The sequence below is a fragment of the Pteropus medius genome, unplaced genomic scaffold (assembly GCF_902729225.1).
Source record: "Pteropus medius unplaced genomic scaffold, Ma_sr-lr_union100, whole genome shotgun sequence".
Taxonomy (NCBI): domain Eukaryota; kingdom Metazoa; phylum Chordata; class Mammalia; order Chiroptera; family Pteropodidae; genus Pteropus; species Pteropus medius.
Genome location: NW_024340696.1, coordinates 8,464,113 through 8,491,921, shown reverse-complemented (window position 1 = coordinate 8,491,921; position 27,809 = coordinate 8,464,113). Strand labels below are relative to the sequence as shown.

General features: G+C 35.3%; 1 protein-coding gene across 3 annotated transcripts in view; it reads left to right on the top strand.

The window, feature by feature from the left end:
* Positions 1–27,809, top strand: part of DCDC1 (doublecortin domain containing 1) — a 367,143-nt gene that overhangs the window by 328,752 nt on the left and 10,582 nt on the right. For all 3 annotated transcript variants that reach the window (XM_039866324.1, XM_039866325.1, XM_039866326.1), the window contains 8 exons: positions 1,015–1,200; positions 3,706–3,909; positions 5,326–5,527; positions 8,764–8,916; positions 9,618–9,719; positions 14,719–14,855; positions 16,117–16,296; positions 25,890–26,040. In XM_039866324.1, the coding sequence (XP_039722258.1) occupies positions 1,015–1,200; positions 3,706–3,909; positions 5,326–5,527; positions 8,764–8,916; positions 9,618–9,719; positions 14,719–14,855; positions 16,117–16,296; positions 25,890–26,040 (1,315 nt within the window). The remainder of the gene's footprint in view (positions 1–1,014; positions 1,201–3,705; positions 3,910–5,325; positions 5,528–8,763; positions 8,917–9,617; positions 9,720–14,718; positions 14,856–16,116; positions 16,297–25,889; positions 26,041–27,809) is intronic.

The following is a 27,809-nucleotide window of genomic DNA, read 5'->3' as shown; positions in this document are numbered from 1 at the left end:
TTGCCCAGGGTCACTAATGTGGCTGTCATCATCTGGTGGTTCTATGGGGACTGGATGGTCAAAGACGGCCTCCTTCATGTGTCTGGTACTTGTCAGGCTGTTAGCCAGGGGTTTTGGTTCTCCTCAAGACTTCTCGACCAGGCTAGCTGAAGTGTGTTCAGATTGTGGTCTCAGGATTCTAACTACAGCCAAAAGAAAACAAGCTCTGATGTGCAAACACTTCTTACACATCTGTTTGCATTGCATTTGTTAATGCTACATTGGCGTGAACAAGTTACATGGCCTTGCCCAGATTTAGGGAAAAGAGAAAAGGAGAAAGAACTTTTTCTGATTGGAGGAGCAGCAAAGTCATATTTCAAAAGGGCATGCAAACAAGAATGGAATAGTTTTATTGTAGCCATCTTTGCAAATAATCTGTGATACTTTTTAATGGACAAGGTCCAGAGTTATATATCGGTGCCAGTTTGCTTCCAATGGACTTTAATAAGTTGTGAATTTGCTGTTTATTGGGGGGTTTTGTTGTTTTTTACTTATATTTTTAGCATCATTATGAACTCATGGGTTTTGTATATTTAAATATATTCAAAGTGTTTTGGTTATCATTCTTTTTGTGCTCCCAAATTGTCCCACTTTGGGCCAGTGGAGGCCCTTAACATTGGCTCCTGTGTCTTTCTGATGATTCCTTTATTCTTGAATGACTTCTTTTCTTTCTGGGCACCACATGACATCCCTTGCTTACAATGTGTATTTCTTGCCCCAAATGTGGATCTTGCCATTGCTCCAAGAAACCCTGATTCTGGACAAAAGTTATACACTTTGACGTGGAATTGTCATTGTCTCTAGGCTTTTCAGTCAACAGAGTTTGGAAATATACATATTTTTAATATAATTATTAAGGAGCAAAATAATGCATTCGCATTGAGATTTCAAATTTAGCATTCGGGGATTATAAAAATATTTTATTTGTATTATAAAGATGTGCCTATATAAAAGCATCTTTGCCCTTCTTTCTAGGGGTACTATTATCTCTCAGCTGCTGGAAAGAAAAAAACAATGCTCTGCTTGGCATGTGGACGATCCATGAGAGCAGGCAAGGGACTAAAACAGTTACTTCCAGGGCTGCCGTTTCTCTGTGCTTCTGGTTCCAAGACCCAGAAACCCTTCTCACAAGGGCCTTTCAAGGTCATCAATGTGGCCAAGGTGCGCAATGATCTGAGCTCTGCTAATACATAAGTGGCATCACTTGGGAAACTGATGCATTCGTTATCTGCCTTGCCCTCAAGTTCATCTCCACTCATCCAATCAATCTTTCTCTGATACACCTTATCCGTTCCACCTGCATTGATTTCCTTTTCCCCATTGTAATTTAAAATACATCGTCTATTAATGGTTCAATATACTCTTTGAAGTTAATTGGACACTTCTGTGGCTTTAATCATCAACTGACACCTTCTGCTGCTCTCTGTGTTGCTTTTAGAGGAGAAAGTAACTGTAAATCTTTACTTAGCAGAGTAGCTTTTTTTGCTTATATCCACAGGTAAACTCCTTTTTACTAGTACAAAATATTCCAAGGGGAATTTGCATGTTGTTGCCAATGACTCTACAGGTTGAGTGCCTGAATTCACACATCCATGTCTAATATTATTTATAGCTCATAGAGAAAAAAATATGTCACTTTCCTGTGATCTTATTTTAAAATGGCACCATTTAAAAACTCCTCTTCAAGTTTGTATATGAGAAGAGCTAAAGGGAACTTACACACCTGTATAAAAAGGAGTGATTCCTAGGAGATGGGTAACCTTCTGGCCTGGTATGCTGGTCAGAGCTTACCCACCCCATTCCCAGATCACTCTTCTCTCTCCCCTAAACCTGATATATATTGTGGGGAGTTTGAGGACAGTAACAGTTACAATAAATATTAACTGAAACAATAACTGAAGGAGGAAGGAAGTCCGTCTTCTGGAGAAGTCTGTGGCATCTGTCTTTGCTTTAGTGATAGTGGGGTACTGTTAAGGAGGTAGTGGTGAGTTTATTGGAAAGATCAATTGGGTACTAGACTTATTGGGGTGACTACTTCATAAATTATATAAATGTCTAATCATTGTGTTGTACACCTGAAACTAATATAATATTTGTGTCAACTTTAATAGAAAAATATGTTTTTAAAAAAGAATTCCCAGTGTTACAACAGCTCAGAGCTTTGCCCGCAGGGCAGCATCCTGAGCAGGGCTGGAAAGGGAAAGGTGAAGTGTGGTGTTCACTACCCTCATTATCATGAGGTTAAAGTTACACTCATTCCCCTCCTCATTCATCAGTATCTACCACCATAGGATGGCATCATCCTAAAATTAAAGATTAAGAGAATATCTGTAGTGCTACAAAAACAGACATGGGCAGAGGAACTGTATAGGCATTTCTCCAAAGAGGATATTCAGATGGCCTATAGACATATAAAAAGATGTTCAGCGTCACTAATCTACAGAGAAATGCAAATTACAACCACAATGAGATATCACCTCACACCTATCAGAATGGTTATCATCAATAAATCAAAAAACAAGTATTGGGGAGAATGTGGAGAAAAGGGAACCCTTTTACACTGTTGGTGGGATTACAAATTGGTGCAGCCACTACAGAAAACAGTTTGGAGGTTCCTCAAAAAATTAAAAATAAAACTACCTTATGACCCAGCAATTTTACTTCTGGGTATTTATTCAAAGAAAATCAAAACACTAATTCAAAAAAATATATGCACCCTTCTGTTCGCTACAGTGCTATTTACAATAGCCAAGATATGGAAGCAACCTAAGTGCCCATCAATAGACAATTGGATAAAGAAGATATGGTACATATATTAAATGGAATATTACTCAGCCATGAAAAATGAAATCTTACCATTTGCAACAAGATGGATGGACCTAGAGGGTATTATTCTAAGTGAAATAAGTTAGATAGAGAATGACAAATACCATATGATTTCTCTTATATGTGGAATCTAAAGAACAAAATAAATGAACCAAGAAAACAAAAATAGATTCACCAGAGAACAAACTGATGATTGCCAGAATGGAGTGGGGTTAGGGGGCCTGGGAGAAAAAGGTGAAGAGATTAAGAAGTACAAATTAGTAGTTACAAAATAGTCATGGGTGCATAAAGTACAGCATAGGGAATATAGTCAATAATATTGTAATAACTACGTATAGTGCCAGGTGGGTACTAGACTAATCAGGGGGATTACTTTGTAAATTATTGAAATACTAACCACTATTCTATACATCTGAAACTAATATAAAATAATATCGAATGTCAACTCTAACTGAAAAATAAAAATTACAAAAGAGAGAAAATCTGTTGTGCTAGTGTCTCATTACTTCAACCCCAGGCTCTCTCTGGTCCTGGCATCCTTCCCCATCTCCTTTTAAAGGAGAAGGCAACACAGAAAACAGGAGAAGTCCAGAAACATTACCAGAGACCAAAAGTCTCCTGGAATCTCAGTGACAGTCTGAGAAGAGAACTGAATTCTGACCCAGTGTCCCCCCATGACAACATTCAATGCCTATAGCATGTGAAGGGAGCATTTCAAAATTTAGATGTCACACATACATACATGCATATATTAATTACATTAAGAGACCGAAATATACCAAAATAACAAAACTGAAAAAAAAGCTTGAGTAGACCTGTGATTTTTTTTTTTTAAATCAGGCTGATTTATCTTCTTCTGAGGCTGAGAAAACCCTAAGTTATTATGAAAAACGTCTATTATCTTTACGGATGAAGACCTGCATGCGAGTTGTATCTCATAGTGGTATGGCAGCTACACACCAGAAGGCAGTAAAAATAATTGCACACAAAAATGGAGATGGATATCGAAATGGGAAGTTAATTGTGGCTGAAACATTCCCCATGGTAAGTGGCTATCACTTAAATGCTTCTTGCATTCTCAGAGGTAATGATAATGGTGACAAGAAAAAAACAGTGGGATTGAGTGATAAATGTCCCTGGCCAGTTTCACCAATTTAAGCTGATAAGATCAACATCTCTGTTTTCTTAAAAATATTCTTTTTTTTATTATATTTCTTTAAATATGGTCTTAGGAAAATGAGTAACTAGAATATAATTTTAGATTGGCTCCAGAGCAAAGATATATAAAAGCAGTGGGGAAACAAAGCTATCAGAGTTTCTTCATTCTTGTGATAGACAGAATGCCTTTTTGCCTTCCTTCCATTCCAGCTTCAAGTCATACATTATCCGAATGTTTTAGGAGATGCTAACTCATTTATAACTGGAGAATATGAGCACTTATTTGATGATAGGATGTTTTATTATTTTTAAATTGGAAAAGTCATGGTTGTGCTAGGAGGGAATGTATGGTTTCTTAAAGTCTGTTCCCCATAGTCATGGGAACAGAAGAGAACCCCAAAGGCCCAAACCCAGCTTTGTCTTTCTGTTGTTTGGGGATTATCTTGTCTATACATTCTGGCCAATACTTTTAACAACATAATTTACAAGTAATGTTAAATATGACATGGAGTTACCCTGCAGACTTTCTTGCGAACGCACACCACACATACTTGTTCACTAACTTCTTTCGTTGAATACAAATAGATTTTTTTTGTTGTTAACATATTGTTGTTCAATGGACTAAAAAGAAAGTACAATAGTTAGCAACACTGAGATTCATCCTGGGATCCACGGCTGGCTTTTGTGGTCTTGGGAAAAATTATTATTTCAGCTTGTTTTTCTATCTGGAAAATGGCAGTAATAATATGGTTATTCCTTGGTTTTAAAGTCAATTACTCATTTATTTTAAAGCAGTTTATCAATATGAAGTACAGGCACACCTCGGAGATACTGTGGGTTTGGTTCCAGACCACCACAATAAAGCAAATATTTCAATAAAGTAAGTTGCAATCTTTTTGCTGGTGAAGGGTATTGCTTTCAATTTGTAAAAAAAAAAAAAGAAAAAAAAAGAAAGCAATATCTGTGAGACACAATAAAGAGAAAAACTGAAAGTGGATTTCTAGGTTGAACATTTCTTAGGAAATACTCTGATGATAAAAATGTATTAACATACATCAGCTGCTGTTTTAAACGTTTGAGGCTAAGACTTTTCACAGTCAGATTGGACTCATGTTGTGAGATTAGGTCAGACAAACTAATATCAAAAATTATCTCTAATCAAAGATCAAGTTGGTAGTTATTCAGCTTTCTATTTTCTCAAATTAGAGGATTTTCTCAGATTTCTAAAAGAGCAAGCTCTGCATGATTATTCCCAGTTCTATCACTATTTACTTTTAGTTCCTTACAGTCTGTGTTATCTAGCTTCTCACAGAATGTACGGAACAACTTGGTCTTGCCAGAGCAGCCTCCAAAGTATATACTAAAGATGGAACCACAATTGTTTCCTTGCGTGACTTGGTTTTATGGGCTCTACGTGAATCTTTTATTCAGAAAGATTATGAGGAACGAAAGAAAGAGGAATTCTCTGTTGGAACAAAAGACACGACTGTTAAAAGGATAGAAGGTTGGTTACACTCTACAGGATTTAGCTGATTCTACTTATGTTTGGTCATAAAAAATGTTAAATGTAATTCTTTTATGAAGTCACGCCTTCTAGAATTACAAAATCACGGGAAGCTACTCTCAAGAGATTCTCATAGTTTTTACCTTACATAATAGGAAAAATTAAAAATAATGTAAAATTGGTTTCACTGCCAAAAGAATAAATAAATAGGCTGTGATTTATAAAATATATTTGGTAGCTTAGCTGCTTTTGTTCTTAAGTTCAGAACTCAAACCAACTGAAGACCATTTAAGAAAGAGGGGCTGGATCAATGCAAATCTCTTCTTCCTCTTAGAAAAGAAGGTTTCCTCTCTATAATACCTCCTGCTCTCCAATTCCCCTTGCTTGACCCTGCCCATTTCCACTGCTCCTATAAATTCCCAGAAGCTCCAGCAAATGCACCTCAATTACATTTTTGTATGTGTCATTAGACTATGTACAATTTGAGGTCAGGTCTGTGCCCCCAACAACAGTTTACTAAATGATAGACTCTTGCTAGCAGTGATTCAGTAGAGTCATCTCAGGTTTCCACTCTTGTATTGGTAGGCATCATTCAGAGTTGAAGAAGTTGGGTTTTGGAGCCAAAATACCAGGGTTCAAATTCTCGCCGTCACTTGCTAGCTGAATGATCTTGGGCAAATTGCTTAACCTCTCTGTACCTAAATCTCCTCATTTGAGAAATTAATATATTAATAGTCATTTATTTCGTGGAATTTTTATGAAGATCAAAGGAATCTTCACGTGAATATATACTCATTTGGTCCTCATAAATATGACTATGTATTCATAAAAGTATATATAAATATGAATATATGTATATAAGTATATAATTATGTATATAATTTCAAAGAGTGCCTGAATGATGTATGCCAAACATTCAATGAATATTAACTGTCATTACTGAGTGTAGGACGAGTAGAGAAAACACACTCTTCTTCCTGTATGTCTCTCCTTTATTTGCACATTACTATCACACTTGCAACACTTCTGACACCCGATGTGTGGGATTTTTTTTGCCCACACCAAGCAATTCTACCAGCTGGGTGTCCTACAATTTAACTAAATTCTGATACTCTCTACCTAGGGATAGCATCAGATCCCATAGATTAAGGTCTCAGTCCACAAGACTGCTTTCTCCTACCCCTTACTTCAGATGCCAATCACAAGTACACATCATAACCTGTGCTTCCGATCAATGGGCTATAAACTGGAAGTTCCTACAACTTCATTCCTGGGTTTGATTAATTTCCTCGAGCAACTCACAGAACTCAGGAAAACAGTTTTCTTACTGGTTACTAGTTTATGATAAAAGGATATGATAAAGAGTACACATGCAGATTCATATGGAAGAGATGTATAAGTCAAGGTATGTGGGAAGGGGTACAGAGCTTCCATGCTCTCTCCAAGCCCACCGCTTTCCCAGAACCTCAACATATTCACCAGCCTAGAAGCTCTCCGAATCCATTACTTTGGAGATTTTTATGCAACCTTCATCACTTAAGCATGATTGACCATAAACACAATTTCCAGCCTCTCTCCCCTCTCCGGAGAATGGGGTGGGGAATTGGGTTGAAAATTATGAGCTTCTAATCATGGATTGGTCTTTCTGGTGACCAGCCCCATCCAGGAGCCCATCAGCAGTCATCTCAGAACAAAAGACACTGCTATCGTCCAGGACATTCCAAAAGATTTAGGAGCTCTGTGTCAGGAACCAGGGTCAAACATCAAATATTAAAACAAAAGATGCTCCTAGAGCTCTTATCACTTAGGAAATTAGAAGAATTTTAGGAACTCTGTGCCAAGGACCAAGGGCAAGGACCAATATAGTACATATTTTCTATTATTTCCCAGTGATATTGTTTTGTTTTCTAATGAGTTTAAAAAAATAATTATGTAAACATTTAATGCCTAGCCAATACTAAGTATACAGTTTTGCCTTTATTTGGCATATAGAATATTTGATTTCCATGTTCTGGAAGATTACAATTTTAAACAATCTTCTTTCACATTCTTATTTAAAACCTGGTTATTTATTCAGGACTACCAAAAGGATGTGGCCATCCTTCCCCTCTGTATTCTAAAGATTATCCTTGAAATCAGGCAGGTCCATTAGTGGGCTACCCCTTTTTACTGAATTGTGATTTGGCATTATACCAACAGTTTGCATTGAGGAAAATTAAAGAAGTAGGTATCTGTCAGAAACTCAGCATAGTGCTTACTATTAAGTTATTGGTTCAGGACGTAGGCTCTGGAGGCAGATGACTTGGATTCTAATCATGTTTCTCCTCCCACTTAGTTGTGTGACTAAATCTTAGAAATCTTTTCTGTGAAATAGACATGGACCTACCTCAGAGTATCATCTTGAGTATTACATGAGATCATGCATTGTAGACTTCTTAATAAAATGTGTCGCATATAATAAGTTCTCAATCTATGTTAATTTCTATTATAGACTATGGTTTGCTGTACCACAAATATTTCCTTTTTAAAGACCCTGAAATAAGTTTCTCTCAGATTTCAAGACCAGGAGAGGTGTATCTTCTGAGGAATTTCTCTCTCTACATTGGCCACGTGAGACTTGAAATTATGGTTTCCTCTTTGCTTTGGCCACTAGAATGCTCAGAGCCCAAATTGTACTTTATCTCTAGCAAATAAAGACAGTGTGGTATTCATTTCCATTTCATAATAAAAGTTTTATATAGCATTTCTTTGGATGCCTGCCCAATTAAATAGACCAAACACTATTTATTCTAAGCACTTTTTTTCTTTTAATCTTCTCAATAGGAGAACAAAATAGATACTATTATTCATTTAAAAGATGAAGACTCTGAAGCACCTTATCTCTGACTTCAGTCCATTCCTATACTCCTTTTCTACTTTCCTTGGTTTTTAATCTCTTTTATCCCTTTTCAGAGTAGATATTTTGGTAAGCCACCTCAATTTTCTTTCAGAACTAGGTAAAGTATAAGAAAAGAATTAAAGTGTATATACACATATACACACACAATCGGATTTGTGTAAATTTTTTGTTTGCTATGAAGTTATGATCAAATCAATGTATTGGCATCAGTTTTGGTATTGCCTGTTAAAATCAAGTCATTAATGAAAAACGAAATATTTTAAATAACAAATGAATTCAGTAAGCAAATTTATTCATTATTCATTGAATGATGGTAAATATGTCATTTGTTTCCCAGAAAACCCAGGAATGAAAGTGAAAAGCAGATCATTTCCAAAGTCCGTGACATCTGATAGTTTGGATGGTATCGATAAGTCTTTGCTCACCCTCATTCACAGAAATCCTATTGCCATCTGGGTATCTTGTGGTGAACCATTTTTATCTCCAAATGGTAAGTCTTTGTTTTTGCTCTCTTTCAAACAACCATATGAAAGGAGAGATAAATATAAGAAAATGAATTAAATGTGTATAATGTCAACTTAATAGCATCACGTTTATGCAAAGAACAGGAGGTCCATCAATTGATATGTGCATAAGGATAGCCCCACTCCTACATTTGCACAATGGCTTGTTTTTTCTTACTGGAATGGAGTATGTTGCATGGAAAAATGTCTAATTTAGTTGATAAAGAGATCCTTGGTCTATAAAGACTGAGAATAATGGTATACATTAGAAAATAACAAATGAGTTTAATTCGCACTGAAGACGACCTGTCTGCACATTTTCATTTTTAAGAATTGCACCCTTTAGGCAGTAGGTGGATGTTTAAAAAATGAGTGGTTCCAAGCTACGCTTTCATCACCTCCAAATAGTTTGTAGAAGTGGAAAATGAAATATGGCTCTTGCATATGGTAAATCTATATAATAAAACAGCACTGTTCTTCTTTCTTCCCCCCTGCATTCCATAAAGAAATGCCTTAAGCTCTGTCATCTTTCAAACGAGGTTTCTTTTAATGACCCTCACCTTTTAATTACTTGTTTCTAATTAAATCTATTTCTTGGAGCAGAAAGTTCTTTATAAATTATTGGCTTGCATGATAAATTACTGTTGATAAAAGAATGCATGATGAAATATGTATTTTATTATTCTAGCTTTGCAGAAAGCGGAAAAATTAGAAAAACAGAACTGGCTAAAAAAGGACAAAATTTTGGCTGATTTAGATACCATGAAACACAAAATGAGACAGTTAAAAGGTCAGTATGAATTAAATCAAGTACGACCATGTTTAATTCTAAAAGTAACCTCAATTTGCTACTAGTTTTTTCCTACCATTAGATACCAGATGTTTAACTGAGTACTATGTGTACACACACACACACACATATACATATGTACACAAACATATATATATCATTACAAAAGTCACTTGAGCAAGTCTAAAACCTAATAATATATCTTTTCAGTACTTCTTTTGCCTTTGTAAATTTTATATTAAAAAGAATATCACATAATTTATAATGCATTTTAAAAATTGGGGATTTTTCTGGTCAAATAAACACCCTATTGGTTTGAAACAATACTTGAACTGACATTTTATGGGCTTTGGAATTAATCTTTAAACAAAACTTGCTGTCATTCCTTGGGTATTGCTATGGAAGAAATTTTTTAAATGATCCGAGAGAGGTAGTACTAGACTCTTCAAAGATCATTGTCAATATCTGTCAATATCTGAGAATGCAGCGTTAAGATATGCTATTCACAGACAAAGTGATCAACTGACAATTGATTTTCCATTTTCTTTTTCACAGAATCTTAAGTTCCTGACCCTTATGCTATTCCCTGCACTTGAGATACCAAATGGTTCTTTAGGGAGAAACAGTGTATTATGGACTTAAATCTGCAAAGGAATACATTGCAGGTTCTGTAATTGCCATAGCAGGATTTCAACTCCTGAGTATGTGCACTGTCTGATGTCAAATGCATGTTAATGTTACTTCAATAAAAAACACAACTAATCCTAAGTGCACTAAACAAAACTCTGGGTTGAAATGACTATTATCCAGTTTTTCCCAAAAGAATCGTTGGGTCTAAGTGAAAAGAATCTATTACTACTGCTAACCTCTACTACTCTAACAACTCGACATTTTCACCTGAATGTCCCATGGGCATGTCTAAAACGGAAGTTAGGAGGTCACCCCCACACCAGTGCCTTCCTTCTAACAGTGGACACTGCCACCACCCACCTAGGTATTCCCTCTCAGCAACCTGGGAGTCATCAATGCATCTCCCTTTCTCTCACTTTCCCTAAGCAAGTATCAATAAGCCTTGTTGCTTTGACTCAATATATTAAGTTTATCTCAAATGAATTATAAGAGTCTTAATTCCCACTATCATTTTCCAAGTTAAAGCTATTGTCACTGATTCCCTGAGTTACTGGAATAGCTTTCTAACTGGTCTTGCAGCCTCCGGTCTTGATAGTAGCTTCCATTCTATGCATAATGGTGACATTCTGGAGCTGGAGCGATCCTGCAGACATGCAAAGGTGCCATGGTACTCCAGGCATAAAGCTTTTCAAAGTTCCCCATGGTCTTTAGGACAAAGCTGAAACTCCTTAATGTGGCCCTTTATGGTCTGGTTCTCTATAAGCTTCTCTCTCTCTCCTTGCCAACTCCACTCCACCTCTTTGTATTTTTTGTTGTTGTTTTTTTGTTTGTTTGTTTTTTCAGTCTCCCAGATATACCATGTGCTTTTATGACTCTGAGCTTTTTTTAAATTTTATTTTTACTCTTTAAGTGAGGCAATCCTTGGTAGACCTCACATATTGCAAGGACCTTGTCAGCTACAATCCCTTATTTTTAAAGCCTACAGCAACTGGTCTTCGTAGGTCTCCCATCCAAGTCCTAGACAGGCCTGACCCAGCTAAGCTTTCGAGATCAGACAGGATCGGGCTTGTTCAGGTAGCATGGTCGTAGACTGACTCTGAGCTTTTTTTTGCACAATTCGGTTCCCTCTGCCTCAAACTTTTTCTCTTATGTCCTCTTGAATTGTTTCTACTCATTCTACACTTTTTAGCTTATTTGTTCTTTCTTCCTAAAAACTTTCCTTAAAATTCCAAGTCAGGGATAATGTGGTTTATCACAGTCTGCGTTTCCTCCTCTGATAGTCTTCATTACATTAGTATATTTACCTGGTCACATATGACTAACATATGACTATCTCTCTTATGTTATGTTATGTTATAAATTATATACATTTCTATTTGCTTTCTGAATAGTTTTAGAAAGATTGAATTAAAGAATTCATGGAATTTCAACCATTCACTTCAGTGAGTTTTCTCAGCTGTATTCCTGTATCAAGTTAAACCAAGAAAAAGCAACATCCTGAAAATAACACCTAGCAGAGCTGCCTTTACTGAATTCTGATTTTATATAATGACTTCAGCTTTCATTATAATTAAGTATTTAAAAGGCATTTAAAGTTCAGTTGGCATTATCTATGATATCACTGTTGAAAACAGTCTATTTGGTCAGATGATGTCCATTATGGAGAAATCCACAGATGCAGTTTCTCTTAGAATTTAGTGCGAAGATAAATTTTTGTCTCTACTGACAAACTGTTATGTTTTCTGCTATTAAATGTAAATTCAATACATACTTATAAAATACTTACTCTGAGGAAGGACTTTTCTAGTTTTGGGGATTATGAAGATAAATAAGAACAAGTCTAAGTTCAGTTAACCGTAGTCCACGTTGGATTGCGAGTTTCTTGAGGTTTGGATGAAAGAAGAGGTATGGGAGGTAAGAATAGTGGCTGAATCATTTATTTCCTATTATTATAGCCATTGGTAATAGCAACAAATATTTACTGAGCATATAATATACACAAAGTACTGTGCTAAGCTAATTTTACATCTCATTTGTAAGTGCGGTCATTGCTAATATTAATCATAATACTTATAATAACTTTGTAGGGCTTATATTATTAAGTAACAAACACTAAATATTTACACTATGTTTATTTGCACATAATAAATACTCAATAAATATTATAATAGGGGTTCTGGGAAGGCAGTCCATTTTCCCACTTAGGGTCTTAAAAATTGATAAAACTTAGTTTTAAAGTAATTGCAGATCAGGCCAAAAAAATTACTTTTGTTGTATATAAAAGCAATGCTAGAGCATTTTACTTAGTGTGAGAGCCAAATGAATCTGCTAAATGGAACCCCAAATAAGGTGGACTCACCCTCCCAGGTACAGATGCTGAACCAGGTGGGCCTCCCAATAAGGGAGAGATATGCAGAGAGCCTCTAGGTTTTATAGTCTGAAATTTGTAGTCTGAGATTTATAGTCTGAAAGAACAGCAAAGCCTTTCCCATTAATTGTTAGCTATTATCATGACTTTCCCCTGATCTCATATGAAATAAAATAGAATATATAGAAAATGTAATAAGAAAATAAATAATTTATTAAATCCAGTTTTGCTTCATTTCAATTTGTTATTCTTACCTATATAAATAATAGTGTGTTATGAAAACCCTTCTTCAGACCAAAACCTTTTGTGATGACATTATGTCTCTTTATGAAAATTATAGCGCAAGTATATTCATTTTCTTAAGACCATTAGAAACAAGTTGACAAAAAAACAAATAATGCATAATGGTTTTTGCTTTTTCCTGTATTCAAATCCTGGTTCTCAACAGTATAAATGGTAAACTACTGCTGAACTCTCATTAACTGAGCAAAATTTTAGTGTTCAGAATGCATTATAAATAAAATATGTATTGAAATATTATCCATAAGAATTGATGTGTCATAAATTAATGTCATCTATACTTTATGAATAGAGTTGGCTAAAACTGTTTAGTGTAAATTTCTGTTATGCATTTTTCTGGTACCACTGTGGTCTTCTTCAAAGCATGTTACTTAATGGTATTGCCACTGTTACTCATTGGCTACTGAATCAATTATGTTTTCTCCACATTTATAAATTACATATTAATGCTTATTAGGTACATAGAGTTTTAGTTTCCCTGAAAAATCATTGCTGCTACTTCTTCTTATTACTGGATCTATTTCTACAAACTTGCTACAAGAGCACCAATGCTTTATCCTCTGCCAATACTAAGTTATCCTCAAAGAGTTTTTTTTGTAGTCATAGTCTGAAAATCTGTGCATTAAGACCCCCTTGGCAACAAAATAAGGACTCAGTGCATTTACTTTCTCAAAGAAGCCTTCTGTGACACCTCAGACTAGGCCATGACTCCTGTTACATGCTTTTATAAACCCAATACTTCCCTGGTGCAACACAGTTACGATCAATTATGCTTGTAATCATTTCCCTGACATCTGGCTTCCTCACCAAAATGTAAACCTTTGAGGCAAGGACTTGGTCTCAAACATATTTTTCTTTGCATCATCTAGCACAATGCCTGACACATAGCTAGTACTCAACATAGGTTTCTGGAAGGAACATACAAGAGAAAGAAAGCATTATTTTTATTTAAGAAGTTTAGAGATCAGTATGAGACTCCGAGTATATTTTCAGCACACACACAAAAAATTTGTTTAAGTATGACTTGTAAGCCTCTTTAATAATGACTTTAAGTGGTCTAGTTGAAAAAAAATGCATAAATTCAAATCACTACACTTACTAAATTATGCCTGTAAGTCTTTGGAATTCAGTATTCCAATAAATATTTTCTCTTACCACAGCTTCTTAACAGCCTAAAGGGCACGGCAGAGGTGTCAGAAACTAATCGTGCTCGTGGGGTATTATTAGATAGAATAAAAAGGCCTCTTGTCTCTTGGGTTAATATTATTTTAGAAACACTTAATCCCCAGGCTCCTAAGCTAATTGTGGGGGAAAGGCTTATTATTAGTGAGGAGAACAAAACATATGTTCCATGACTGGAAGAGATGATGGGCTATATAGGTCATGGATTCTATTTGACTAAATTACCTCTGAACCATATCATGGATGAGAGGCTGGGGCCAGTGTGGAAGTCAGCATGCTATCTTTCTTTTCTGTCTGTACAGTGAGTATGTGTATCCTGGCTATTTAAAACTTCAAGCTCCCATATGAAGAGGCATTGTTAGATATTATTACCCTAGGCATCTTTGCTTTTATGATATATTTAGTATTTTAGCCTATGCTCCCGAGTGCAATGATTTATGCATAGAAAACCAAACCAATTTATTTGAAATCTGAAAGCCCATCATCAGAAACAACATTTCCAGAGACTTCTTTCCCCAGGGCGGCGAGTAGCAGCATGTCAGCCAGCCACCATGGTTCCCAACAAAAGCCCTGTGCAGCCGGTGGTGGTGGAAGGAGGCTGGAATGAGCAGACTCAAGAGGAAATTAAGCTCATGGAACTTATAAGACATACAGAGGTATGTACTTTAGGGCCCCAGACATTAAAGACTCTGCCTCTATTAAATGCTTTTAAAAGTACAGTGCTGAATTTTAAAATTGCGCTATTAATATGTTCTCAGCATCTGGTCGATTATGACCACATAAGCATATGCCAAGCATTGAGTTGGCATTTGGAGAGTAGCTATCTAAAAGACGGCCAGCTCATATGAAAGTCTGTTTTGTTTGAATGGAGACCAGAAATTATGACCTTAGCAAAGAAGAGAAAAAGGCCCAGTGGATATGTACAAAGGTAATTATAATAAGTGTAGTCGAGTTGAGCCTTATGGCTTCACTGCTCATCACTCCTAAGGGTATGTCTCAATATGTAAAAAGAGCAAGGAGCAAAATACTAATTGCATGGAGACATTCAAAAGTAAGGAATTCGAAAAGCTGTTTCAATCCAATTGCTTAATGGTTCAGGATTGCCAGACATAAAAAAGGCAAGAAGAGAAAGGTCAGCTATTGAGAGAATATTGGGGATAGAGACCTGGGAAAACTTTTTGCTTTGTGAAGTTTTCATTAGAATGATATGTTCTTATTTAATAGGGTTTCTCAAATTGTGAAATGTGTTCAATCTAAATCTTAGGTGTGTGCCCAAATCAAGGTTACTAGAAAAAAGGAATTGACATTGCTAGAAATATGACTCCTTGCCAAGTTAAGAAGGATAAATCACTGACCATGGAATGAATGCAAAGCATTGAACTAGGACATACTTGAAGCAGGATGAAAAGCTGCCTGGCAGGGATCTGGCAAAGTATAAGGGTAGCTGCTGTATTTTAAAAGACAGTGAGTAAAGACTTTAACAACAGTCCTGCACACTCCCTTAAGCATTTCTGGGTTAAAGGAAATGATATTGTGATTCTAATCAAAAACTCATTTGTTAGATGCAGAGAAATTACTCAGTAGGAGAAACACCATGCAGAAGTCCAAAAACACATCTCTCTTCATTACTTCAAATTATAAATGAAGGTTAAGAGTTTGGCCAAAATAAGCATCTTATTATTATCACTGTAATGATTATTATTGCCTTTAGTGATTCATTGAAGCAAGAGAAATTTACAGAAGAGTCAGTGACAGGAGAGGGTAATATATTTCCTAAAATTTTTTCAATTTATTTTACAATTCTAAGATTTCTGTTTTTGTCACATTCTACACACATACACACACACACACACACACACACACTAAAGAGACAATTCTCTAAACATGGCATTCTCTGGGCTTTTCTTTTCTTGACAGGCACGCCTTTCTAAAGTCCAAGAACTCCAATCCAAGAGAAATTCTCCAGTTGCAGCTCAACGTGTGGCACTCAAACAGAGCAGCCTGTATAAACAACCCGACACAAAACGAGTCTGGATTTATCTAAATGGATGCAGACCTGAAGATGGCACATATACTTGGGGCAACACGATTTCAGAGGTAAAGTGTGAAAAGAGAGGGTTTCACAGGCCTGTGTTCAAATCTCAGCTCAGGCATTTCTAGACTGTTAGGTCAGGCAAATTATTTTCCCTCTCTAACCCTTATTTTCTCAACTATACAATGAGACTAATACTTTCCTTACGGATTGATATGATGATTAAATGAGCTTGCTTATTTGTGTGAAAATGTGGCGTCCGATGCTATCTGATAGATGTGTGAATTAGAATATGACAGTTGGCCAACAGAGAACAATGACAATTAAATCCACTGCAGCCAGAGAGTAAAATCTAAACTTGGAATTAATTTAAAATAGTTTACCTGTTCCATGTTAAACCCAGTTCATGAAAGAATGATTTTTACTCTGTCTGGTTTATTCACTAGATATGTTTTCTGTAGGGAAAACAACAGTATTCATTAGAGAAAACCTATTGTAGTCTTAATGCCCAGAATTCTGGAACTGTGGTAAACTTTTCACTTTCCAAAATTAGAATATTGACGAAGAAAAAGTTGGTTGCCGTTTTATTTATTATTTGCAATACCAAGGATATAATTTTAAAATTTGACATTTTGTCTTGGTTTTTAAATTAAGTCTTTAGGCACCTAATAAATGGATTTGGGTAGACTTTTTAAAGGTCTTATCTGTTGTGGTGATGTCTTAAATAGTCATTTGACTTTTTTATTTTGTGAAATGTTTGTATAAATTTTGGAGGGACAAGAGGAAGTCACATGAAGATGAGATGTTGGTGGGGTATGGAGGGAAAGGCAAGGTGATGCAATAGACTGGCCAGAGGATGTCATGCAGGTTGGTGAAGCACCTAGAGTAGTAGGAGCAGGTCAGAGGAATTCTGCCTCTGGGGTTTGGTCCACTTTCAAAGTGTGGCATAGACTCCACTCCTCTTCGACAGGAACTTTGACTAAGAACTGTGAAAGCAACCATATCCCTTAGAAGCTGACAACCAATTTGCTATATTTGAGAAAGAAGAGACAAAAATGTGGAAAATATACTTAAAACTAGGAATACAAGTAAATACACTTCATACACATTAGGGGGAAATGATTTTAAAAAAGAGAATGAAAGCTTTTTTAAGAGAGAATATTCTAGAATAAGTTCTATTACAAAGCTGAAATGTTCCTTTCTTGCTGGTTTCATTGAATATCTGTTTGAAAGACATAGACCATACGATCCCACTTATATGTGGAATCCAAACAAACAAAATAAGTGGATAAACAAAACAAAAACAGACTCATAGATACAAAGAACAAACTGATGGTTGCCAGATGGAGGGAGGTTGGGAACCTGGGTGAAAAGGTAAAGGGAATAAAAGTACAAATAGGTAATTACGAAATAGTCGTGGGGATGTAAGGTGCAGTATGGGGAATACAGTCAACAATGTTGCAATGGCTATGTGTGGTGCCAGGTGCATATTAGACTAATTGGCAGGAATCACTTCATAAATTGTATAAATGTCTAACCACTATCCTGTATGCTTGAAACTAATATAAAATAATATTAAATGTCATCTGTAATTGAAAAATAATTTTTTTAAAAAAATCTCGGTTTGTTTTGTAGATGCTAAGTCTTAAAATGCACTTAACCATTACAACTAGTACTAATAATGAACAATTAGTGAGGGAATATAAAATAATTAATAAATAGGTAGAGGGTAGAAGTAGAGCAGGGGACTATAAGATTAAAGATAGCCTATCAGACTCAGGATAGCAAAAACTTCAATAACTTCTTCAAAAATTACATATATACATTGGAGAAGTGACTTGATTTTTATGACTCTCATGTAGCATGTAAAAGACACACCCTAATATTATCTCATGATCATATAATTTTTTAATGACCTTTGTACACAAAGGGCACTGTGCTAGATGCTATAAAGTATTATTCTAATCTACATATGTGAAAAGATTTTGCAAATTTTGTAGTGCGGTATAATTGACATGTTAATATGAGTAGCAGTGGTAGCAGTAGGAGGAATGAAATAACATGCTCTGTGCCCTCATTAGATTAATATTTCAAATTGGCAAAGCATTTGAAAATATATCAAGGTTAAACTGGATGTGTGGAGAAATGGGCATTCTCATGTTGATGGAAGTACAAGTCTTTGGAGGACAATGTGGCTATTCATATCATAAGAAAATGCACTTCTGAACTTTATCCCAAGGATATTTTCGTGAACTTATGCCAAGATTGTTTAGTAAGAACATTCGTCACAGGCCTATTTGTAACATAGATAGATTAGAAATAATTTAAACACTCATCAATAGGGAGTTGGTTAAATGAATTATAGTACATGGGCTGGAATATTATAACTCAAAATCAACTTTAGGAAGACTAATGACAATAAAGATATTTGAAATTTACTAAGTGAAAGAAGCATAATGTAAAGCATGTGGAGTTGGAGTCTGTATTATTACATGCACACACCTAGAAGAAAAGACTGGAAAAATTTTATTTTTGGAAGTATTGATTGAATGATATTGTTATCGGTGACCTAATAAAGGTAGTATTTCTTTCTTGTATGGTTTTCTATGTGTTCCATATTTTGTTGTAATGAACAGAGATTGTTTTTGTAAGAAAAATGTATTTGCTAAGGGAGCTAACATTCTATTCAGAGAAATACTAACAGTATGTGATATGGTCAAATTAGTAGTACAGGCAGGGAATTTCAGAGGAGGGCACTGCTCTACCCACCCGGGGTGAAGAAGACAGACTCCACAGAGGAGTCGACAGGACTTCTGATGGAACTTGAGAAATGGGTAAGTAAGGTTGACATCTTAGGCAGAAATAGCATTAAGCAGGATAACGGGGCACTGCACACATAAGTATGGGTGTTAGAATTTATAAATTAGGTGTAGATGGTGTTTAGATTGAAGTATAAGGAGAGATACATACAACCGGGAGATTGTTTAAAAGCACATGGTAGATGCTGCATACTATCTCTATTAGTCTACTTGGGCTGCCATGACAAAATACCACAGATTATGAGGCTTAAACAGAAATTTATTTCTCAGAGTTCTAGAAGTTGAAAAGTCTAAGGTTGAGGTGCCTGCAAGGTTGGCTTTTGATAAGGCCTCTCTTTCTGGCTTGCAGGTAGCTAGCTGCCTTCTCACGGCTATGGGTCCTCACATAGCCTTTTCTGTACGCACATGTGGAGAGTCTCGTCCTCCTCTTAAAAGACCACAGTTTTATCAGATTAGTACCCCACCCTTACGATGTCATTTAACCATAATTACCTCCTTAAAGGCCCTTTCTCCAAATAATAGTCACATTGGGGTTAGGGCTTCAACCTATGAATTTTGGGGAGGACACAATTCAGTCTATAACACTATCGCAGACTAAAGTGCTTGAGCCACTAGTTGTTTCTGAATAAGGTCATGGCATCGTGAAGGCAATGTTTTGGGGCTATTGATGTGGCCTCAGCGAGTAGAAAAATACTTAGGAAATGTCTAGGAAGTTTTCTGCATGGTATTTCTTCTTTTGGTTTAGTTTTCATTTTAAATGTTCTTTCTCATCTCTTTCCTTTCCTTTTCCATGCTGTCTATTTTTCTTTTCAGGGACCTGCCTAAGGTTCTTTGCAATCAGTTAGAAATGTATCCTTTTAGGCTATCAAGCTATAAAGAATACTTCCAGAAAGCGGACTGTGTGTGTAAAACAAATAGACCACAGGAAGCGTAGGGTTCATTTTACTGGGGGAATCTGACTAATGACACTAGTTCCAAAAAAATTCAAGGTTTCAGTGATTCGTACTTTCACCAGAAGAATGAGGAACAGAACATATTTCAAAGCCCTTCACTCTACTTTCTGTAATGAAACCCCCAGATAGCATTTGAATTCCACCAAATGCAGACTTTCCCTCAACGTCTTTTACTGCTGTGGCTCTTCTGGATGTTTTAACCACATCCTTCCTACTCACCCTTTAAACATGGCTAGAGCACCTCTCAGCTCCAACTGATGAAGGCTCATCTGTCATCAATGCACCAAAGTGGCTTCCTCACTAGATTAGTGGCTTTTTTTTCAGGGCCAGCATCTTTCTCCGATGTATGATTGTGTGGGCCCCTCCTTCTATCGACCTGAAGCATTTGTCTTCTCCCACCCCTGCAACACCTCTGACTCTACAGAATCTCAAATCAGTGTGTTCTCTCTCTGCCAGGAACAGTTCTGAATGTCTGAGTGGAAGCCAAAAGAATGAGAAAGAGTTCCTTTTGATTTGTGGAGGGCAGTACCTCATGCCCACAGGGATCGTGCAATAGTTCCATGATGCCCATGTGCCCTGCCCTGAGCAGACCTGGTTTAGGAAAGTTAAACTCGCAAAACAGATTGTGGATGAGGAATTATGCATTGAACATTGTTGCTTTATTAAGAGCTTTTGTTATTGCAAAAATGACAAACATTCAATTTATATTACCCACTTTAAGGAAGACAATTGAGTAAATTTAGATGCATTCGAAAAATAGAATTAAGAATGCCATTAAAGGTCATATCTTTTAGAATCTAATTATGTGGAAAATGCCTTATTTTCAAATTTATTTTTAAAATTTTTGTAAACTCATCGACCTTGTCTCATGTAGATAGATCTTTGTGAAAACCAAGTAAAATATATTTAATTTATACTTAGCATTTAGTATATGTTTTTATTAGAAAGAATTCATTTTCTAATTACCAATAAGAAATATGATCTCTATACAATAGTGACATTTTGGTAGTAAAGTAGGAAAAATTATAAGATTTACCTTTATGTGGGATCTTTTCAAATTACACAAGTTTCTCCCAAAGACCTATCTATACATATTTCTAGAACAGCTCCCTACTGCTCCTAGCCCAGATTGAAACTAAAATTTCATACCCTTTGGTTGTCTTGGAGCAGAAAAAAATTAATAACTACTATGGACTGAACTGTGTCCCACCCTCCAGATTCTTATGTTGAGGTCCTAACCCCAAATATGACTGAAGGCTTTTAGGTGGCAGTTAAATGATGTCATAAGAGTGGAGGCCTAATCTGATAGGATTTGTGGCCTTATAAGAAGAGGGAGAGAGATCTTTCTCTTCCACCATGTGAGGACACAAGCTGCCTACAAGCCAGGAAGAGAGCTATTACCAGAAACTGAATTGGCCAGCACCTTGATCTTGGACCTCCCAGCCTCCGGAACTGTGAGAAATAAATTTCTGCTATTTAAAAGACACTCAGTATATGGTATTTGTTTGGGAAGCCTGAGCAGAGTACGATGGTGACTATTGTTATGGAAAATTTAGAAAAAATACAAAAGAAAATCATATGAATCTATTGTAACTGAAAATTTTGATTCTTCAAACAAAATTTATTCTGTTTTCTAATTATAAAACAGCATATAGTCAATGTGTTCAAATTAGAAAAAGAAAAAGCACCAAGAAGGAAATGAAAATTCTATCACCCAGAAATAACCACTGTTATTATGATTTTAGTAGATATATTGCTATGATTTCTTTTAGTTATTATTTTTGTCATTGTGATCATAGTAGATCACAAGGTATATACAATTTTACAACCTACATTATTCACTTAACAAATTATTATGAACTTTTCCCCATATAATTCAACATTCTTTAAAAAAAAAACCGTTATTTTTAATGGCATCATTATCTTCTACCAAATAGATGGATTATTTATTCATTCACTTTTCTGTTGTTTGCTATTTAAGTTGTTTTTAAATTTTTGCCATTTTTAAAGCATGCTCCATTGAATTCATTTCTGTGTAAATTTTACTTAATTTTTTGATTATTTCTCCCAAATAAATTCTTAGAAGGATTGCTAAGTCAAAATGTATAAACATGGTTGAGAATTTTGATAGCTATTGCCAAATCGTTTTCTAGGAATATTTCAGGAGTTTGTGCTCCCACAAGTAGTGAATGAGAGTTCCCACATGTGATATACATAGGATATCAACAATGCTAAGCGCAGTCACTGAGAAGCATGTATTTTCATGTTTGACAAGAGAAAATGTTCTATCCATTATTTAATTTATATTACTTTAATTACTCGTAAAGTGATTTTGCTTTGCTTTGCTTTGTTTGTTTTACTATTTATTAGTCATCTGTGAATTTCCAGTTAAATCCTTTGCTATTTCTCTATTAGAAGTATTTCTCACACTGATATGAGTTGTTTTTTTTTTAAATAAAATAAGGCTAGTATATGTAACTTTATCAGATTTGTTGTAGCAAATTTCCAATATTTCATTGGATTGATGGGATTTTTTTACAGAAAGAAATTAATATATTTTTTTTATTTGTTGATTGCTTTTAATGTTAAAACAGCCCTTTATCATCATGAGGTCATGTAAAGATTCATTTGATTTCTCTTCAAATTTCTTAGAGTTGAGTTTTTTTTTCTGATGTAGTATTTGAATGAAGCTGTTTTTTCTGCTTTCTGTAGTTAGCTTAAAATGATTATTTCAACCCTATTTACTGATAGATCATTTTTTGTTCTCCCTACTGAGTTGGGATACAAACTTTATCATATACTAAATTCTTATATACATTAGCTTATATACATTAAGCTATTTTTGGTGAACAAAATTAAGCTATCTATGTACCTAATACTTTTAGAATCATTATAGCTTTATAATATATTTTAATGTCTGATAAAAGTTGCCTATCACTGCACTCTGTTTTCTATTTTTACTTGAATACCCTTGACTATTGATTATTATGGGTGAATTTTGGAATTACATTTCAATACCCTAAAATTATCCTACAGGGGTTTTGACTGCAGTTGCGTTAGGCTATTAATTAATGTCATGAAAATGACACCTTTCACAGTATTCAGTCTTTGCAGCTGGATTCAATTCTGTGTCATTCTTTTCTATACATATATCTTTTTTGGTAAAATTTTGTGATTTTTATAAGGGTCTCACATTTAAAAATAATTGTTATTCCTAGTTGATTTTGCTGTTGGGATGGATTCCCCTTCACTATATTTTCTATATGCCTATTTTTGGCGAACAAAAAACCTATTGATGTTTTATAATTTATTTTCTGCTTGGCACTGGTTATAATCATAAAAATAAATATTCTTAACAAAGGAAAAAAGAAGAAACAGCATGTTTTACCCACATGAATAACTAGAGAGTTGGAATAATTTGCCTTTTCTTCCCTTGCTCAGGTCCCTTTTTGGTGATATTCTGCATTTTTTACTTTATCTTTTCTCTATGAAGACTTATTTAAAAATTTTTTAATTCATTTATTTTCTTGACTATTTTTGTAGCAGTTTTGATCATGTTCTAGTAGTCTTATTGCTTAATATTAGTCATTTTATATTATGGTTTCCCATGGTGAAGGAATTTCATTCATTTCTTAATAATCTGAAATGTCTGTAATTTTGGTATTGTGAGGATATCTTTTGTTTCTTATAACCAAATGCAATAATTTAACTGGATACTGAATTCTTATATTAAAACCTTTTCCCCTAAAATCTTCTTAAATTTTGCTCCTTTTTGAGGTGGAGTGGTATTCATTTTTGCAGAAAACAGATCTGAATTTTCCCCCTTGCTTGGGACAGAAAAGTTTTCTTCTATTTTTTTTTTTTTATAATTTATTTTGGATTCTTCTCCAGTAACACCAATAATGTATAGGTTTGATATCTGATGTCTTGACATTGTAGATGTTTAACTTTCTTCATAAATCTCATGTCTTATCCTTTCTCTGTGTCCTATGAGATATTCTCAACTTAGTCCTCCCTAATACTGATTTGATTTTCTACAATATTGAGTCTGCTTTTCTCTGCTTCTAAGATATATTTTATTTATACTATTAGAGTTTTTTTTATTTCCTTACCTTCTCTCCTCTTCTCACTCAGTTTTCTATTCCTTTCAGTTTGAAACCTTATTTGTTCTCTTACTAGCACTGTGACCTTGATTATGATATTTAATCTTACTCTTCTCCATTTTTCTCATTAACAAAAGAAGGTTAATAGTTATTTCCATAGAATGAAATTAAATTGTCCTCGGAAGCTTTTAGAAAAGTTCCTAGCCTATATAGATGTACCAATAAATTTTAGCTGCTCTATTTGTTATTGTCATCATCATCATCATTGTCCTCTCTGCAGTGCTCCTTTTCTTTAAGCTGTTGTCATCTAATTTCTGTGTGTATATGTGTTTATTAAAGTCATATTTTATTGAAATTTAGGGGAATAAAATACAGGTACTCTCTAAAAGGTACTCCTACTGTAAACCTTTTTCTAAACTTCATTGAGTATAATGTACCTCTTTTTATGTTGTAGGATATTTTCATAAAGCTCACATTGTTGCTGTTGTTCACTTTTCTATTTATACCTCTTTGTGCAGGGTGAAATCTCTTGACGGTAGACAGAATAGATTCGTTCTCTTTGGTTCCCCTAAATTTTCCCTTGGGAGTTGTCAGAATTCTCCCCTCAATCTTAAGAGGGAGGGCTGGTTCATATGCACAGTATTCAGTCGAATTGCTGCTGACTGGCTGTTATTTAGCAGGAGGGGTAGGGCTGCATTTAACACCACTCTCCCACTGCTCTTCTCTGACTAGTTCACTCTACAGAAGGGAATGTGTTATCAGATAACTTCAGTTATTATTCAATTCAATTCATTCATCCCTTGCTCAAAATAGCAGCTGAAAACTGCACTCTGTGAATTGAGTCTCATCACTCTAGTGTCTTGCTTCATATTACTGATTCATTTTCCAGATGAGAGATGTTATTATGGGCCCAATTTTGCCCCATGCCAGGCTGCATTGTGGTGAGTTGTAGCTCCTAAGTAGATCTAAAAATGAAGTATTGATGGTGATTTGGAGCTCATGTAGATCTGGCTTCTACATTTTGGGGGAACAAATGTTTGGCCTGTATAATAGGTGAAAGTCATACAGGTACGTGTGTAGAAACCTCTTACTTTCTTCCTGCTTGCTTTCATTATTTTGTCTTAAAGTCTTATTCACACTTTAATGGAACTGCCCTCAGGGGTCTGAAAGCATGTTGACTAATCTTTTTAGTACTGTTGACACTTTACATCTATACATATGTTTTTATAAGTATTTCAAAGAAAATTGAGAGAAATTAAATAAAGCCCTTCTAGATAGTTTTTAAATTTACCAAGCTAAAAAAAGAACTTTCTAATCATAGAATTATAGAGTCGTAGAGGTCTTAGACTCAAACTTTGATTTTATAGTTGAAGAAACTCTTTATTAAGGAAGTTCCTTGACTTGTCTGAGGTCAGAGGCCAGAGCCCAGGTCCCCTCACCCCCAGATCAGTGCTTTTGTCTTGCACTCCATGAATTGCATTGTCTCATTATTTTTTTTTTTTAAAAAAAGGCTATTCTGATAAGTCTAGATTTTCAAACCAGAGTTTTCATATTTACCCACTTCTTAAAAATCAAGAAGTCTTTTCCCACATGGCAAACTAGAGAACTGAAAGGGAGAGTCTACTGACAGCACTGATATTCCTCATCGTTCAAGCACTTTAGGTAACTTTTGTTTGTCCTACTTCCCATCTCTTTCCATTCCTCTTCCTAACAATTGATTCTTTAATGCTTCATTATGTTGTGACAGTCCACCTTCCAATATGTCTGTCCCTTTGTGTTTCAGCTGCTGGACGACTGTTCCTCTCGTCTCAATATGGTCCACCCAGCCAGAACACTGTACACCCCAGATGGAGAGCTGATTGAGTCATGGGATGACATAGAGCGAGACATGGTCATCTGTGTGTCCGCGGGACAGGGTTTTATAACCCAAAAAGGTATGGGTGACAATTTATTTTCCATCAAGTTTCTGAAGAATTAAAGCATTTAGCCTTTTCTTCAAAAAACTTACTAAATTTTATATCTCATGATGATTTTTAATAATTAACTTCCTATGCACTTTTCTATTCTGTGTTATTAAAGTTAAATTTATATATTTATGTGCTGGAACCTCACTGTTGACACTTTGCTCGAAAGAATTCAAATTTCTGTTAGCCTTGAGCCTCATCCAAGGGGCTTATTTGCAGAAATTCTAAAGGGCCTAATTTGAAGGTACTTCCTTAGCATGAACCCAGAGGAAAGTGAGGCTCCACTGACTTCCTACTTTTCAAGTTATTTACTTAATGTTTTATTAACAGCAACTAGTTTAGTTTGCAGATTTCTTTAGTAACAAGTAAATATATATTTGTTTTATCATCTTGTCTATTTCTTGATAATTTTCTTTGATAAATGATAGCAGTGGAAAAGAAACATATGTTTGTTTTTAAATCATCTTGTATCCTTTATCTTACTTATTCTGAGGAATTTAAAGCCCTTTCTGTAGGTAAACCTATATTAGCAAAGACAAAATTTTTAGGAAACTCTGCAGAATATTGGTATCACCTTAAAGAAAATTTAAAAAGAAATTAATTACCTGGGATTCCTAAAATAATAAAGTTAGATTATTTTGTTTAAAAAGTCACCATAAAATTATTATTACTTTTTTATATATAAGATATGTAAACCAAAAACTTTTAAAACAATTTGCAACCACATCTTCACATTTCGACTGGAAGGCACAAAATTATAGGAACGGAGACGAAAAAGTAGGAAAGTGGGAATTTATGGGGATGCCCAGCACTGTTCTTGGAGGAATGCTGCAGCTATTCCTCCAGCACCTTCCTACATTAAGGAAGAGCCTCCAATCCTGTGTTCTTTGTGTTCTGTTATCCCCATCAGTCATCAGTACTCAGCACCCCAGCTCTTGGTGACCTTCATTATGTGGTTACTTAGAAGACACCTATGATGGGTTCTTATCATCAGTAAGTATTAGTTGACAGCTTTCTGACAGTTCCCAGAGTGCATAGCCTATAACAGAAATCTGTCAGGGTTCTTTCCCAGAAAGAGTTTTCAATCTGATTAAGTATGTGAACAAACACACTTGAAATATTATAATATAATTGAATAGTAAGCAAACCAGTGGTGCAGTAGGAGGTACTTCCCAAGTCCCTTCATTATTTATGCTTAATCTTTCACACTCTTGGGATGGCCTTCTGTTGTCTGGACCTCACCCTCCGGGCCTCACCGTGTTCGTTGGGCTTTTCTGAATAATAAAGCTAAGTACACTTTGGTCAACCTAGCCAAAAGAATATCCAAAATGCAGTGAGAAATGTAAGCTGCTTTCCTGGAAGCTAGCTTGTTACTGGTAAAAACTGTGAAGGGAAGAGAGAAAATTGGAAATGAAACGATTACTCTCGCAACCATTTTCCTGTGTGTTAGCTCTGTGGACCTGTGACCAAGCTGTGTGGACAAACGTTCATTTCTGCATCTTCAATTCTATAGTAACCACATGGATTACTATGATGTGAAACTTGATTCTTTTCCCATGAAAGTAGGTCCCTGTATTACCTTCATATGGTGAAATAGTTAGTGGTTTTCTGCAATTGTCTGAATTCTTTCCAGTAAGTGACATATATTATAGAAAATTTGATGGATAGCAGACTTTTAATTTAGTTGTTCTTTAGAAACTATTTTACTATATAAGTGCCATTTTATTTATTTTTTTTCT